Raw genomic sequence first — 17,406 nt, 5'->3', positions numbered from 1 at the left:
CACCTAGTGTGATCTCGACTCACTGTAATCAAACTATCATTAGTTGTTTGCTTCTCTTCATAGGACATGCTGGCGAAGGAACTGTTACAAAAACACACCCTTGTGCTAGTGACTACTGCTGCCAAAAAAATCTAATTAAAATTCTATTAAGCTGTCCATTCAGCACACTGATGGGTTATTCATTATAAGACTGCGTTCAGTACTTTACCGACTGAATACCTGCAAAACCATTTCAGGTTATCCGCTCTTTCAAACTGAGCACATCCCTGGGATGTTCTGAATTAGCCCACTCAGTGCTAAGGACAAATCACTGAAGTAGCTAGACTGAATGCCCGCCCTGAAAAACAGTGACACTGTCCTAAATCTCTGAATCACAACCACAGTGTGTTTGACCTTAATAAAAATATTTTTGTCATTGTTTACATGAAAGAATGGTGGCCATATTATTATTACTGTTAGGTTTCACTGTTTACACTTTTTTATGTTCTGTATGTTATACTATAGTTATCCGACCGTGACTATAAAATTTACGGGCTATAACATATTAGAGTAAAAAAGTATGTTTGAGTCAAACATGTTTGAGGAAAAATACTGATTCATTCCAGGATTGAAACCAAAAAACTTCAAATTAGGCAAAACCAGCACAGAACAAAGAAGGTTAAACAGAGACAAGGCTTTAACTAACATCTTTTCTGGACCTTCTCTGGTAAAATGAGTCCTAATGCTCACAACAATATTTTAGGGAACACTGTTCTCTGCTGTATGGTAACTCGATGCACCCTCCATATTAATTTGCATAGGATGGAACATTCCAGAATATGCCCAGAATAGCCAGCAGGTTATACATGCAGTTCTCCACTATTTCATATAAATTATTTACCATGTAAGACAAAGAAAAAAATGTAGGTCCAGTGGAAAGTGCATATCCGTGGTATGAGCAGTTACAGCAAGCTTTGAGATGATGTTAGGGGGTGAAGTAGATGTAACTGCAGACCATTTAATTTGCTTTACAGTCTTATTAAGAGTCTGATAATTTGGGCATGATGATTTATTGATTTGATTTTCTGAGAACTAGAAATCTGAGATTGTGGGCCAATCTGATTTTTTTTATTTTTTTTTTCATATTTTATTGGTTTGTCTTGAAGTCACCACTGTACTTGTTTCCCTAAGTGGAAGAGGATGATGCTCAACTAATGAGAAACAGTTCATTCGAATGCACTCTGAAATAATGACGCGATGAATGGAAAAGGGACATAATCCCAGTTCTAAACTCATGGACTGTAAAACTGAAAACGTCAAAGCACTTTAAGTGAGAGATAGAGACAGCGCTGGCAGGCATGTCTTCCGTGCGTGAACTCTCGTCTTCTCCGGTCAAAAGACGTTTAAAATCCCGGCTCAATTAAAGACAGGAACATGGTGACATTTCTCTGAGAGCATTAAAAAAAATAAATAAATAAATAAAAATATGATCACCCACACGCACTGTGACTAATTGTCATTGCACTTGCTTTAAGAGGTTTATTGATTTTTTCCTGCAAACGTCTAAATAGCATTATTAGCAAATAATTAGGCTCTCAAGCCCAAATGGTAGATAGTGTATTGCTTTATGCTTTTTAAACTGTTATTTTTTCTTCCTTTCCCCCTTGAAGCTATTGACAGTTTGTATAATTTCACTCAAATCACCCATTCCGCCAGTACTCCCTAGACTTGCATTCATAGCCTCCAGCAAGGCCAGCAAACGGGATTTTCCCACTCAATACCGACACATATTTTCTAATCAATACTTTTCCCACAGCATCCGTGCATTCAGTGCACGTTAGGCACACCTCTAAATCATCTTCCTTGGATGTGGGCAAACTGCTTGTTAAAGTTCCTGGTCCGTTGCCATTTCCAATATCTTCAACCAAAGCAAAAGTGATGAAAGTAATATTTGCTGTTTTTTCACTGCATGAATTCAGATAGATACATTTTGAACAATCATTGTGACTACACAGTAAAATGTCCAGTGTTAATTCAACTCCAACAGTGTTAACACAGCTCTCAGTGGATAACATTTGCTTCCACTCTTGAATGTGGGATCAACTGTTACCTGCTAAGAGTTGAATTAACACTGTTAAGAGTTTAAATAACACCAGATAAATTTTACTGTGGAAGCGTGGAAAATACTTTTAGTTGTCCTGGTTCCAAGGCCAAACCCACAAAAGCTTTTAATTGTTTCCATTTTCATTTTTTAAATTATCGTTGGAGGATGATATCACCAACGCCTGCACACCAGGAGCTCTGCAGCTGAAGAGTTGCAGCAGGGCAGCTGTGACCAATTTTCAAAACTAATTTTCAGTACTCCAAAAAATGTATAAATGTTTTTCAGTTAACGAGTTCAGTACTTCATGTGTGCTTCATTTGCCATTGCAGATGCTCCTGGAGTGTTTATGGGCATGGTGAGGACACAATGATCCACTTACCAATGCAGAGGATCCCAGAGGGGAATTTTAGGTGAATGAGGTGGCATCCATTTTAGGTGAATGGGGTGGCAACTCCATCAGAAGCGTACTACAGTACCTCAAATGAGTCACAGTTAGTCATTTAAAGCCACCCTTTAGCTCTAGCCTTTGTGCTGCCCTATGCCAGATTGTGGGGCAGGCAGGGGTTGGTGCGTAGTGATCGAGAAGCAGAGGTAGGAGAGATGCGGAGGTGTGGGGTAGTAATGGAGAACTGGGGGGGGAGTTTAGCTGGCAAGTTTCCAAACGCATAAGTAGCTTGTTCAGTGGCCACTTTACCTCCGCTCACTGACAACGCTAGCTACAGAACCAATGAGATGCAGGTAAAGAAGCAACTACAACGGTTTCACATTGATGCAGAAGATTTTCATTCCCTGCAAAGCTCTGTCTGCATGAAGCGTCTTTGCCAGCAGTGCTGTACACATGCTACGCAGGTAGCATAGATGATCCACATAATCTCACCTGCACACTAAAGTCGGTTCCAGGCCATGAGGCAAATCTGTAAACCCTCGGCTAGGGCCTTCATATTCATTCACATGCTACCCAGAATCCAAAACAACTGAATTATTGATGGTGTCAACGGCATTATCATGTGATGACTGTACCGTGTGCGCGTAACAAGTTTCTCGCTGTAGACAGCAACTCATTTGAATGTGACACTAATCAAAGTCTGGAGGTTTTATTTTAATAAATGAACCAGTTTCACACCAATGTCCTTGATTTGATTTATTTATTTTTGTCTGGCACCACCACATTTTTATCCAATATGTACAGAAATCAGCCTGCCTCAAATTCACATTTTATCAAACAACCTCCTGAATAAGCTGAATCATCTGTATACTTTTTGGCTGGACCGCAACAGCGGGGCCAGCCCTACAAACGCGAATGTCTGTGACTGAGTGATGAAGTTGCACTATTGGTCGGCCGAGTTATGAAGTCACACCATTGGTCGGCCGGATCACGTGTGTTAGGTCCAGCCATATACTAGGTTTTGACCTGGTCTTGTTTTATTTTTTTACTCACAATCATATTTTACACTCTGTTAAAATTAATTTTGTCTAATTTAATGGCATTTTCACCTATCGTGACCTGTGTGGGCAGCCATAAACACCTTCAAATTGAATGTGTGCTGAAAGTACTAGATTTATTCTCTTGGAATACACTACAAAATATTTCACAATATTTTCCAGTTTATTTTCTAGTGTCCTCTACAGTGTGCAACATCATTCATATACTGTGTGTACAAACTGTACATCTACGTTCAAGAAAGTCTGAGCATTTGATAAAACTTTAATATAGATAAGAGCTTACAGTCTGTACGTACAGCATTTGTAGATGTAATGTACAATATATAATAACAGAGCTCCTGCTATGTAAAGTATTGAAATGAGACCATTTAGTACAGTCTTTCTGTGTATTCCAAACTATAGTTTAATAATTATATTTAACAATGGAACTACAAGAATAGATTTCAGACAGATGTCCAAATATATCGTATGAAACTAGGAATTTGCTAACGAAAATAACATAAAATTCAAACAATAACAGTAATGTCCGAGAAAGTTACTTGGGGACATCAGGAAGGTTAAAAATAAAATGCTTCCACATACACATTCTCCAGTACTTACACATTTTACCCAAGTCTGGTATCAACAGCCCATAGTAATTCAAATGTACACACATTTAACAAACAGCCCTAGACCTTCCTCCAAGTCTAAACCTTTTCCAACCCCACCAGACCCAAAACCAAAACTTCAACCTTTATGCAACAGCACAATTTAAAACCTGCACAGACATAGCAGTTGCATAAAAAGTCTTGAACTGACTACAAGACACGGAATGGCTAAATTGCCAATACTGCGCAAGCTGTGTGGCCAAAATAAATAAATAAATAATCATACAACAAACTCCAGCTAAGATTTGAAAGGCGTTTGAGAATTCCAACACCATATAAAAATAACCAAACATTTCCCCCCACATACAGTCTGTATAATGTCCATGTGTATAAATAGTCCTCCATACCAGAATCCTCTAATTCAAACGTTTCAGTTATGCCTCTTCCTTACAATCGTCACAACTTTCCATGTCTCTGTTTATACAACAGCAATTTCAGAGATTAGTGAGTCACTTGACTATACCAGATAAAATATATTTTGGATGGAAATGGTATAACACTTACACTACAACAGATTTTAAGGACACTTTTTTGAATAAAAAAAAATACACTTAAAAATCCCTGCTCCTAACCAACAGTCATCCCAATTGTTTGCCATCTAGCACTTAATTCTAGTCTATTAAACTTCCTTGCCATCTAGCACTTAATTCTTACGGGGAAATTGGTGAATTTATTTCTCGTCTCATCGAGTGCCACTTAATGCATTTCCTCAGCAGAAAGGTCCCTTGTTAGGGAAGATCATTTGAAAGCAGATTCACCAGAGACAACATGTTGAAGTGACAGGCTCGATTCAGGTGTGGGAGTGTCTTACTATACAACACTGCTTTTTGTGTCCCTGCACAATATTATACTGCTTACAGGCAATGTTCTTTTATGCTAACTGTACTGAAGTGCTGTGTGTGCATCTGAGGGAAGCTTTGCATAGCATAGCATCACACTGCACTGTACCGCAAACACTTACACTCATGTTCATGTTCGATGCAGCATATTGGAAGCACGTTTATTACACATTAGTATAACAATTAAACATCGGAGATTAATATGTATGTGTTTGTATTATACAGAAAGTACACATGGAAATATGAGAAGTCTATTTGTTGTAGCTCAACGTCATACGTCCTAGTTTGACTTGCCACAACTTTCTGACCTAGCCTATGCTTACTGTGTGAACTGGATTTAATGTGTTCATGACTATGAATAACTCTAACACAATGAGTGTTGAACCTCATCAGACCTGCTTGGTAGTTGTTCCAATGACCTTCGGTATGCACTTATTGTATGTCGCTTTGGATAAAAGTGTCAGCCAGATAAATGTAATGTAATGTAGTGTATTTAAACCTCACAAGAATGACTAAAACTAAATCCAGGCACATTTGCTAAAGAATGGGACATAGTCATATGTTTAATAACTGAATACTCAAGTCATCAAGCCACTTGAAGGATTAATCAGGTGGATGATGCTGTCTAATACAGTTTTTAAAACTGCATCACAAAACATCTTGATTGCAGATACACATCATTTTTGCCATAATCCTACTATTGGGTGATATTTTGTGTAAATTACCAGATTACAGCAGTAAGCAATGATCATTCTGCTGCATGTTACATTTCTTTTGCAGTCAGAAGCAGAACTTTCTGTGGCCTATGGGACATTTCTCAATATTAATTTGTATTTAAATAGAAGGCACATTGTGATTTTAAACATAATTTCTATCATGCACTGAAGTCACAGAAATGTGGAAATAATCACTCACTGTTATCAGCAGTCAAATCATTTTTTTTTAGATTAAAGATTTTTCAGATAGATTTTTTTTATTATGCAAATATCAAAGATAGCATCAGTGTCATTCTTGCTCTCTTTCTCTCTCTCCCTCACACACACACACACACACACACACACAAATGCAAAGTCCTCCATCGCTTCAAATTTATGGTTACTGCTTAATCCCAACAAGGTTCTCCTTGTATTTCATGGGTGCAATCAGTATGCTTTTAAAAATACATTGCAACGTGATTGCAGTAATATGTAAGCCCAAAACATTGCCTTCTCACACTTGTACTTTCAGAGCATTTGTGGTGGCACCATAAACTAAGTACAATATTTTAAATATAACACTCTTCAAACAAAGCAGTAAAATAGTGAGCAAGCATACGTCAGTTCTTAAGGACTATGAGGATTAAAATGTTGGCCTTTTAATCTGGTGCCCCATGTAATTGCTTCAAGTTTAGCATCACCACACTAGCATAAAACATTGTTTGCAACAAAAATTCAGTTTCAAGAAGAGGTCAGTCTTCATTAAAATCACACTAACTAGCCTCTCAAAGGGCTGCAAGGCTAGCACAAGTAAGGCATATTCAGGGGTACACAAACAATATGTTTGTTAATTCTTATACTTTCCCAATTTATTTTTATATTTGGCTGATAATAACTTGCTTGCAAGTCATGCAGTCCATCTACCAATATAAGCCTATACAGAGGACCTAAAGATGGTTTAACGGTTTGGAAGATGTCACTCGTAAAAAGCTGATCAAATGCTGAGAAACATGGCTCCCTGGTAGAGCTATAAACAGTCGGACAAAGGACCTCCTAGTCCAGCTCAGTCAAACATACATATGCTGGATTGCATCCAGTCAACTCTGCAGTTGCAACCTCAAGTTTAAACCCCTAGACCAAAGAACTGCATTAGAACTGAAACAGCTAATTCTTATGTCACAGATTTGGACTAGCTGTTTCATTTTCAATGTAGTTCTGCGGTCTAGAAATATAAACCTGATGTTTAAACTCCAGCCAAACACACTGCAATTGACCTATCATTCCCCACATAAAGGTAGTGCTTAACTTGAGTAAATAACACCATGCAGTGTCAAAGTCAGTGGTTCTCAACCTAGGTTTGGGGGACCCACTGTATGTGCTGACTTTTGTCAAATCCAATCTATTGCACAACTAGGTTTGTCGAAAATTTTCTATCATAATTGTGCTGTTAAACTTATTCTAGCACAACGCAACGTTTGGCTTGTTGCCATTAGCTGTCAGCAACCTCCACTCCTTTTGGACAGATGGTTACAGGTTTCCACGCTCTCAGCAAATGGGACCCAACTAACTGCACCTGATAATCTGTAACTGAATCCTAAGTTTGGTCTGTGAATGTGGGACATTAATTTTTTTTGGGCACGTATGGCCATTTCTGGCATAATGCTGTCCTCGGAAGGATGTAAAAGTGTCCAATTAAGAACATTCAGCAGCTAAATACAGGGCTTGTTACTATGTTTGGAACAAAAACCGGCATACGCAGTGGGTCCCTCGGACCGAGGTCGAGAGCCACTGGCTTAAGTGATTATGGCAAAAGGCTTAACTCGCAAAGAATATATATATCGCATCACAAAATACGTCTTCTTATTGAAAATACTGCTCAAAGGAAACACAAACCACGACAGGAAACAGACAAAAATAAAAAGACGTGGTAAAAAAATCCAATTAGTCAGATCCTCCTAATTATGCACGATTGCGCTAATGTGGATTGATGCCAGACTTTGAGATAATCAAGAGCAGGGCTGCCCAACCGTGATCTCCCATCTTGTAGCTTTTCACTCCAGCCCTAACAAAGCACACCTCATTGAGCAGCTAGAGATCTCGTTGAGCTGCTAATTAGTAGAGTCAGGTGTGCCAAATTAGGGTTGAAATGAAAAAACCTACAGGGTGGCAATCTCCAGGAACAGGGTTGGGCAGCCCCGATCGAGAGCTATTCGTAGACAGAACCATCCGCAGACAGTCATCACCCCCTCCTCGTTCCTCGTCCATCTTGGCAACTCTGCTTAAACACATCGTGATAGATAAATAAATGAAAGTTTATTTATCTGGTACAAAAAAAAAAATAACCATGTACATTGTAGCTACTGCCCAACAACTGTTTACAGCAGGGTGTTAACAGTGACACTTCACAGTTGGCTAACTCGAGTATCATGGAACTTGCCCAAGTTCACCACTGGTGTTTACAACTTTGTCGGCCGTTCGAATGCAACTTCCTGGTGGAGTGCTCGGATATTTCCGACTTTACGGGGACCGGTTCACAAGGGCCGGCCGAGCGCACCGGCGGAGCTCTTACCATCCTCCTTCACCAGCACCTCCTTCTGGCACATGTCCTGCACGTTGACCGTGCAGTTGACGATGAATTCGGGGGTGGAGCAGTCGTTGTGCTTGACCTCCTCGCACTGGTAACACTGGATCTGCAGCGCAGCACCTCAAAGAAGAAGCATAGGAAATACATACCGTCAGAGCCACACCAGTTTAGCATGTGTTCATGTCTCATTTTTTGTTGTAAATAAACTATTCCGTCCATCCATTATCTATACCCGTTTATCCTTAGAAGCGTTGCAGGTGGGTGCTGGAGCCTATCCCAGCATGCATTGAGCGAGAGGCAGGAATACACCCTGGATAGGCTAAAAAAAACTACTATTGTTTTTATTTCATTCTTATGACATGGCTTTATTGTATGTTTCAGTAATTTAGGAAATCGCAATAGTGGCTGACTAAACTTCCCGCACTCCACTGGTGGTTTTGCACATGCTTGGCAACAACCTAAGGATAGTTTTGCTAAATTTGTGGGGTAACTGTTTTAGTTTGGTGCAGTACATCTTTTTGACCATAGCCAATGTAGCACTGTACTGTTATGTACGTTACGCAGTTACTGTATTTGGAAAAAAAGGATGGAGTTTGATGTGTGCAAACAACACTGTTTTTCTTTTGGACACCCATCAATAAACCCTATTGTCACCATTCCCGGATTACAGTAGATCTGTGAGCAGCCTACTGCACAGAAGGTATTCAGCAAATCCATAGTGCAAAGAACAGAGAGTAAGGGTACGCATCATTACTGCACAAGCCTGAAACTAATTCAGCACCACAGTAGCTTTTTGATGCAAGTTAGTTCACCATATATTCCCAATTCAGGTGTCATGTTCCAGCAAGACTTTAATTCGTTTTAACAGCTTGTGGTTTGTCTTTCATCGTGTATAATAAATTTAAGCCAGGGTTACCTTTTGTTAATATCTCAGCCTATCTGTGGTGGTTTGAGATAATGAGATCTGACATTTGTGTCACACTAATATGCAAGACAAGGCTGTTAATAAAAAGGTCAATGTCAGTAGTAACCAACCCTGTTCCCGGAGATCTGCCATCCTGTAGGCTTTCATTTCAACCCTAATCTAGCGCTAGCTGAATGAGGAGTACTTTGTTAGGGCTGGTGTGAAAACCTACATGACAGTAGTTCTCCAGGAACAGTATAGGACACCACTGTTCTATGTTGAGTCTGAACATAATGTGTCTTCAATTAATGTTTTTTGCTGACATTATGAAGTAGTTAAGAGTCTCAAATGAAAAAGACTGAACTGTATGTTTAGCATATACTGCATCTTAAGTTTGGCTGTTAAGGAGTCTTACAAAGAATGTATTGTGCCTGAATTCATCAAAATTAACACCGCGATACTGTTGGAACAAATTCCCCCCAAGTGTCTGTTTCATGACATGGAAATAGAGGTTTTCTGCAAGATTAATCATATATAAGTACCTTTGCGATTCCTCACAAATGCAATAAATCAAGGATGATGGTGAGAAAACAAATGCTCTAAATAGAAGTGTTTTTTTATGTGACACTTTGAAAAAGGTTTCTCTTCTTTTCAGACACTGAATGCCATCTAAAGTGAGACATGCAAACAGATTCCAAGCTTGACGTCAGCCAGAAGTAGAGCCTTTACTGTGTAAATATACTTTACAGAAAACACAGTACATCTGTTGCTATTTTGATGTCCCAGGTCAGAGTTCTTTGGAAAAAAAAAACAACAAAAATATGTCTATTTCTGGAGACAAAATGTAATTAGTGATATTAAGTAACTTGATCAAAATCAGTTTTCTAACATAAGATATAATCATAAAGCAAACACTTACCATACTAAACAAGTTCCAACTAAATGCAGTCGAATGCAAATATAGTTTATACTAGAATTAATGTTTTTACTTCAGCACGAATGCTTCAGTTCATTCACTTCTACTCAGTGACAGGTACTGGGAATGCTCATAATTAAAATGGTGGTGTTCATGAATTTTTACATCTATCTTTATGAAATCTGACTGGAATATAAAAAAGAATATATAGTAGTATATTTAAAGTATATATAAGGGTTTTATTCCTGCCTCATGCCCAAAGCATGCTGGGATAGACTCCAGCTAACCCCCCCCGGGACTCGGGCCAGGAATAAGCGAAGCGGGTATAGATGATGGATGGATGGATGGATAAGAGTTTAAAAAAAATAAAATGTACTTCTTTTTTTTTTTTTTAAATAACTGTAGATCGAGAAAGAAAATCCATCAGATATGTATAGGCTATAGTCAAGATGACTTGCCGCTGGAACCCTCCAGAATACGCTGACCCTTGCCACAAGATAAAATGTCAGAGGTTTGGCAATGGCACTATTGCATCCACCACTGAAAGAGAATAATCTTACATTTAACAGCACTGCAGGCTGTACTTTCTCTATTAAGTGATAAAAGAATAAATCAATTCAAATAAACTATAAATCAACACAGTAAATGAGTAATAATTTCAACAATTAAGACATCTTGAAGGTTTAATGGTGAAACCTTTTTGCACAGCAAACCTAAATTATTCCAGCTGTTCAAATTCCCCTTAAGTCATACAACTGATGATAATATTGGTTCATGGTTAAATAATATACTGAATGCATTTCCGAAAGTAAAGAATTTCTAAACAGCCATTCAGCAAGATCAGGAGGTGATCACAATGTCGAATGTTTTGGTCTACATGATAATTGTTTCATCTGGCACAAACTCAGTACCAGTTATCCTGTCCTCACCATCCATACTTTCAAGCATGGTGGAATATCGTTCTAAGAAAAAAGTTTCTCAGCAACGGGAAGTGGGAAGCTTGTCAGTAATGAGGGGGAAACTATAAGTAAAAGTATGAATAAATGCACAGGAAAATCCTAGCAGAAGAACTTACTTCTGTGCATGCTAAATCCTCAAAAATGGGAGGAAAGTTCACCTTTCAGCTGGACAATGACCCAAAACGCAAGGACAGAACTACATCGGAGTGGCTTGACAAGAATAAAGTGAATGTCCTTGAGTGGCCTGGTCAAAATCCTGACTTGAATCTGATAATAAATCTGCGGTAAGACTTGAAAATTGTTGTCCTGGAATGATCCCCAAACATTCTGACAGAGACAGAGCAAATTTGCCAGGAGGAATGAGGCAAAATTGCTCCTTCTAAGAGTGCAAACCTGAGAGACATCCAAAAAGACCAGAAGCCCGATAGACACCGAAAAAGACTTAAAGCTGTAATTGCTGCCAAAGGTACGTCCACACAGTATTGACTCAGTCAAAAATAGTTATGCTTATACAATCAAGTTCAGTTTCAGTTTTTTTTAAATAGTTTTTTGCAGTTGCAACTTCTTTCTCCTTTAATTAAAGTGCTTGATAATTCCAGTTCATTAAAATATAGGCTTATATAATTATACATACATATACTGTACATTTTTTATAATGCAACAAAGTGATATTACCTAAGGGGGTGAATATAGGCTATATACATAATATAATAGAAATAAATAAATGTACTATGTTTGCAGGAGTTTTTAAAAAGAGAAAGAAAACGTAATTACATTTTTGCCTTACATGAACTGATTGCAACAGTGGAATTTGCTACTACATCAAAAAAAGTCTATTTTGCCAGCCAACTCCTTCAACAAGCACCCTCCAGCTCAAGAAGCATTCAAACTTGGTTGAATCCTTGAAATGTTGACAGTTGACACTAACTTGCTAAGTTAGCTAGCTAGCAGGACAGATTCTTTGCGTATAACCAGATAAGTTAGAAACCTATGTAATATCTGATTAGTGCTGCTTAGGTTTTATAGCTATCAATGACTTCTACAACTTACTGTAGCCAACTCTGGGACAATAAGCACAAAAACTTGGATTCGCAGCTAGCTTTGGCTACCATTAGGTAAGTTAGCTAGCTAATGCGAGCCAGCTATGGTACAGTAATAGCTAACTTGCTTGATTTGCTCATTCAAGCTAGCTAGATAAGATTTTTTTAATTTTTTAAAAATCTAATAGGAATACAGCTCTCCTTTGAGGGACACTGATAAATATTTTTTGGATTGGTAGGTTTTGGACTAAGGGTCATATTAAGGTTACTTTATGTAACTTCATGTGTCACTCCTACTTGTCATGAAAAAGAAATCCTGTGTCTACTCAGTGGTTTCAGTGGTAGATCTACGTGTTCATATTGCAATGGGTCAGGGGTAGGATTTGAAATGAAAGCATAAGCTAGAGATTCCTACACCTAAGAGATGACAAGCATGCCCCTGAGAAAGCTATGCATGTTTTTGGGTGTGGCCACATATGCTTTATTAAAGTTTAAACTGTTTTAAAACTGTATGATCTGTCCCCACCAGCTTCAGTATACAGTATACAATTTGACTGAAAAAAAAAAAAAAACTATGGAGATATATTCATAGTCATTAAATCTTTGGCAAATACCTGTTTATCTCTCTTCTAAGAAAAATCTTGTGCAAATAGCTATATATGCCAGTGAGTCTGAAATAATGCCTCCGGAGAATTGTGGTTCTACTTAATATAGTACATATCTCTTCCAAACACTTGCTTGTTAGGCCTCAGGTAGTGTCCAAGCTGATAAAAATTCAACCACAGTAATGACATGCCATAGATATTTTATTTCAGTATTTTTATGTCGCAAGCATTTCATGCCCCTTCTGCCTCCCACCCCACACGCCCCCTTTTTTTAACTGTTCTGTAGATTATATTTTAATGAGAATGCATAGCTAAACCGATGAACAACATGCATAAATGACTTTTTTTTTTTTTTTTTGTTCTCTGTTGGCCCCTCCTCTATTGTGAACAATGGCAGTGTCCTAACTACTAACACAGCTGTAGGTAGTTTTTTTTTTACTGAGTTGTCTTAACAGGTTGTTGCTTAACTTCGATAATGAAGTTAATAATATATAGCCTATATGGGTTTCCTTTGACTGTCGTGGCTGGGTTGATAACAATGATGATGACGATGATGCTGCTGATGGTGGTGGTATGTGTGTGTATGTGTGCGCGTGTGCCTGTCTGTCTGTCCGTATGTCTGTCTTTGGGGTGGTGGAATTAAGACTGACGACCAATAGCATTTTAAGTAGCCTACTAACTGTGCATATAAATCTTAGTCTTAAACGTTTATATGCATTTAAAATAAGGGAGGATTATTTATCTTGAGAGGAGGGCTATTTTTTTATCATTTAAAAAACCGTAAACACAATTTAATGGACGCGTTTAAGAAGACAAAGTGCCTTTGGAAGAGACAAAAACAAAAACCGTGGAAAGGCATATTTAAGGAAAGTTTAACATTCCGTTTTATTTATTTATTTAGTTAGTTAGTTAGTCAGTGTATGTATTTCAGATTGATATGCGTTTTCTACAAAACTATGAGTAGCCTATATCATATTCCAAACACACAAGACACATTTACTCATGAAAAAAATAAAAATATAACTAATTAGGCTACGTGTGGTCAGAGCTAGATCGCAAGTCTTGCCAAGAGGTGAACTGAAATATTATTCCTATACTACAATAGCGTGGTTACAACATAAATCTTTGCAACGGCTTTGCCAGACTGTCGTTAAGCTATGACCACGAAGAAACTCGTAATCCCGACTAGGCTACTTGTTAACGATGACTATTGAAATAAAAAGACCGACAGCATTATTAACCTATATCTCGCAACCACTAACTTCTGTTTCTTTAAAGTGCTATGTGAGCATAAACTCAATTCACAAAAAAAGAGAATAGTATTTCGGACAGTGTGGTACCTCATTGATTTATTCAATAGGCTACACAATTAGTCAAGTGGAATATGATTGTGCTAATAATTAGATCGTGCACGCAAACAATGATCTTGGTTGACTAATAGTGCAGCTCTTACACTTTAACCGAACCAATAGAGGATCGAAGAAGAGATACCTAGCACGTAACGGGATCCGTCGCTTTGCGATATACACCGGAGAGGAAAGTGGATTCCTCCCGGTTTAACCTACCTGTTTTGAGTAAAAATCCCAAGAAAGTTGTATAAATGAGAAACCGCATTCTCTCCCCGGTGTGGGTTTGAGAGGAAACATCAGACCTGGCGAACTTCCTCGGCGAGCAAAGCCCTTGATAAGATCCGTGTGATCGGGATATTGGACATGCTGTGTGTTGCGCGTTTCCCAGCCAGTTCGGCACTGAGAGTTGATGGCACCTTAAAAGTTAAAATACACCAGACTGAGGTATAAAATGAACCACGTGACGTAAGCTGGTTGTCAAGAACCTCCGAGCGCTTCATAAAACGCACATAGCCACACTCAAAAGGCAGTGCGCATGAAAAATGGATTAAACACAGTCACCTCAGTAGGACTAGTGAAATCATTGGGCTGTAATGCATGCGGGAAACTGTCAAATTTAATGGAAACGCTTCTTGCGCAAATTTGTCATGCAACGAGTTATAACACAAACCGTAATTATTTAGATTAAACGACATAGCACATTTGCCTTTTCCCCAGAGCACTGATAGATGCCAGGAAAGTTTTCGTGCATTTCCCCAGAAAATGTGAATTTAGTAACCAATTGAAGAACGATACATGACGACCTTTATTCAGTCTAGTCTACGTGTCTTATATCGCCTGCAGCCTGATCGCCTACTCTGATATGAAAAAGCCTACGTGTTTTGTAGACATTAAACGTATGTCTTGGCCGCACGTCTGACTGCACTGTCTTCAAACACTGTACTGTTTTATTATCTTTTTTTCTCGAATAATTTTCTTCGGTAAATTCAAATATTCACAAATTGAACTAACACTCACGGGTGTGTTTGTTTTTAAAATCCCCAAATAATTCAAGTCCCCACTGTAATATTATTATCTTTGCCCTAGCTTAGACTTCAAGCGTGTTTTTGAGGCAAATCGGGAACAACAGCATGTTTCAAAGTCACTCTTGACTGGCTGAATTAATTAGTTTTATTTATACTCTCATAATTGCTCATCAAGAGACTAATTGTTATAAATCCCCTGCTTTGCAAGACAGTAGTGCTCACAGTAAGTTAATTGCCTTCAGTGAACACACGATGAATGCGAAAACATTTGAAGGGTAAAAATTTCTGTCATTTGTGATATCTACTTGGACAAATTGAAGGAATTTCCCCCATAGTCCCGCATTCTTTAGCAGAGGTATTTGAATTGAAAATATAAAAATGTTGCTGACAAATAAAAATTATGTACTTTAAATAACAATGTATTCTTACACAATGTATATGACATCATGTTTAAATGCATGTATATTTAACCCCCCCACTCGAAACCCCTCCCACATTTTAAATATGATCAAATGTCTGCATCACCTATCTCATGTAAATCTAAACCTGTAAGTTACTTAAAGTTCCTCTCACCAAAAAGTTGATCCAAGTTTCTGTAACATCTTATAATCTTCAACTACCTGTTGTACCACAATGTATACAAGGAGATTATAAACAGTAGTTTAAAAAAAAAAAAAAAACAGCAGCATCCATTGCGTTGGTTTGTGGAAAGAAAAAATCACAGTTTTCACAGTAACAGTCGTTACGGATATGTTACAGACAGGACTGTTACCTTCTCTGGCTGCGGAGGCAAGGGAAGGTACTACAGCTTCAGTGCATGGTGGTTTTAAATCCAAGAGCAACTACGAAAAACAGAATCAATCTGGACAATTCAGGTTTAATAGCATGTGAAAAACTACCAGCCCACATTGCCAGCTGGAAGCTTGAAACTGAGTTGCAAGTAAGAAGTCTCCTCTGAGACGCCATGCAAAGATGAGCACTGAGATTTGTTAAATTGCAGCTCAGTAGCACTTGCAACCATGTTTCATGCTAAAGTGAAGAACAACTGAGTCTTACAGGAGTAATTTCACATCAGAAAGGTGAAGATCACTTTTAAAAAACACACCAATCCTTCTTAGAGGTACTAAGGTAGAACAGTTTTACTTTTCAAAACATCCCCTTGTCAGAATCTATGTAATTATGGATTCAAACGTGTAACACACCAACATATTTATGTCTAAAAATATTATACCCCCTGCCAAGACCTCAAGATTGGTTGGGGGAGAAAAAAAACAATAACAATAAAAACATAATAATGATCCGAAGTACAAAATCAACATCAACGAAATGGCAAAGGCAAGAGAAAATCAATGTGCTGGACTGGCTTTTTTCAATCTCTAAAATTCAAATCAATAGTACAGGGGAGGTTTGATGATGACAATTTGCCAAGCTAGACTGGAAAAAGAAATAGGGAGATGTTGCCACGGAATTAAGTCAACAGGTAAAAAATCTGTAATTTCATAAAATACAAAAGGACATATTTTCTTAGTGTTTGTTAAGGAGGATGAATATGAGTTATTAGCATTTTTAAAAACCAGTTGTTTAAAATTATCTCACATCCTAACAGTATCACAAACCTAGAGGAGCATTCTGTCGACTGGGCTAATGCTTGGGTATGGGAAGTGAACTATCAGAAAATTATTTATATTATAGCTAAATTGCAACTATAAACAGTAACAGCAGTTCCCACAGGGGGAAGACATCTTGATGGGAGAACAGAATTTGATACAAAAGCTACCCAACCTCAGGCATCTACCTGCCAAATGTAGCTAGCTAAAAGTAATCTTACATACTGGTCCAACAGAAAATAGGCCAACTCTGCATCACTTCTCAGCCCCTTGGTGAACTTCAGCTGACGCCACCTAGGAAAACCAATTTCAAGGTTGACTTGAGTTTTTGAACAACCAATTTCAAGGCTGACACAAGTTTTTTTGAACGAGCCCTGTCGGCTTGTGTTTTTTGCTTAGTTGTAGCTTTTCTTCTCAGCTTCTTCCATTGCTGCAGCACACAAGCAGCTAGCACTTGAATCACATCCCAAACCACAGACTCTGTAGCCACGCCCACCCCTCCCCACACAGAAAAGAGCGCCATGCCCAGAAACGTCTCGAGCACATTTTAGAACAACAAATACAGGTAAAAGGTTCACAAATTCAGCGAAAGTGCATTAAGACTGAGATTGCCAGTGCATCACAGATATGCCTTAACATAGTTAGTTTATAATATTTTAAAATTAAAAATCCTGCATAGTATGCCTTTAAACACTAAGTAGTCAGCTTTA

General features: G+C 38.2%; 1 protein-coding gene across 1 annotated transcript in view; it reads right to left on the bottom strand.

The window, feature by feature from the left end:
* LOC118222276 (ly6/PLAUR domain-containing protein 1-like) overlaps positions 1-14,803 on the bottom strand; it is a 28,058-nt gene extending 13,255 nt beyond the window's left edge. The window contains exons 1-2 of the mRNA XM_035407726.1: positions 14,281-14,803; positions 8,277-8,411 (exon numbers count right to left, since the gene is read on the bottom strand). Of these exons, the coding sequence (XP_035263617.1) occupies positions 8,277-8,411; positions 14,281-14,329 (184 nt within the window). The 5' untranslated portion in view covers positions 14,330-14,803. The remainder of the gene's footprint in view (positions 1-8,276; positions 8,412-14,280) is intronic.
* Between the last annotated feature and the right edge of the window lie 2,603 nt (positions 14,804-17,406).

The sequence above is a fragment of the Anguilla anguilla genome, chromosome 3 (genome assembly GCF_013347855.1).
Source record: "Anguilla anguilla isolate fAngAng1 chromosome 3, fAngAng1.pri, whole genome shotgun sequence".
Lineage (NCBI taxonomy): Eukaryota > Metazoa > Chordata > Actinopteri > Anguilliformes > Anguillidae > Anguilla > Anguilla anguilla.
Note: the sequence above shows the minus strand (reverse complement) of the source record. Positions and strands in the feature narration are given on the sequence as shown.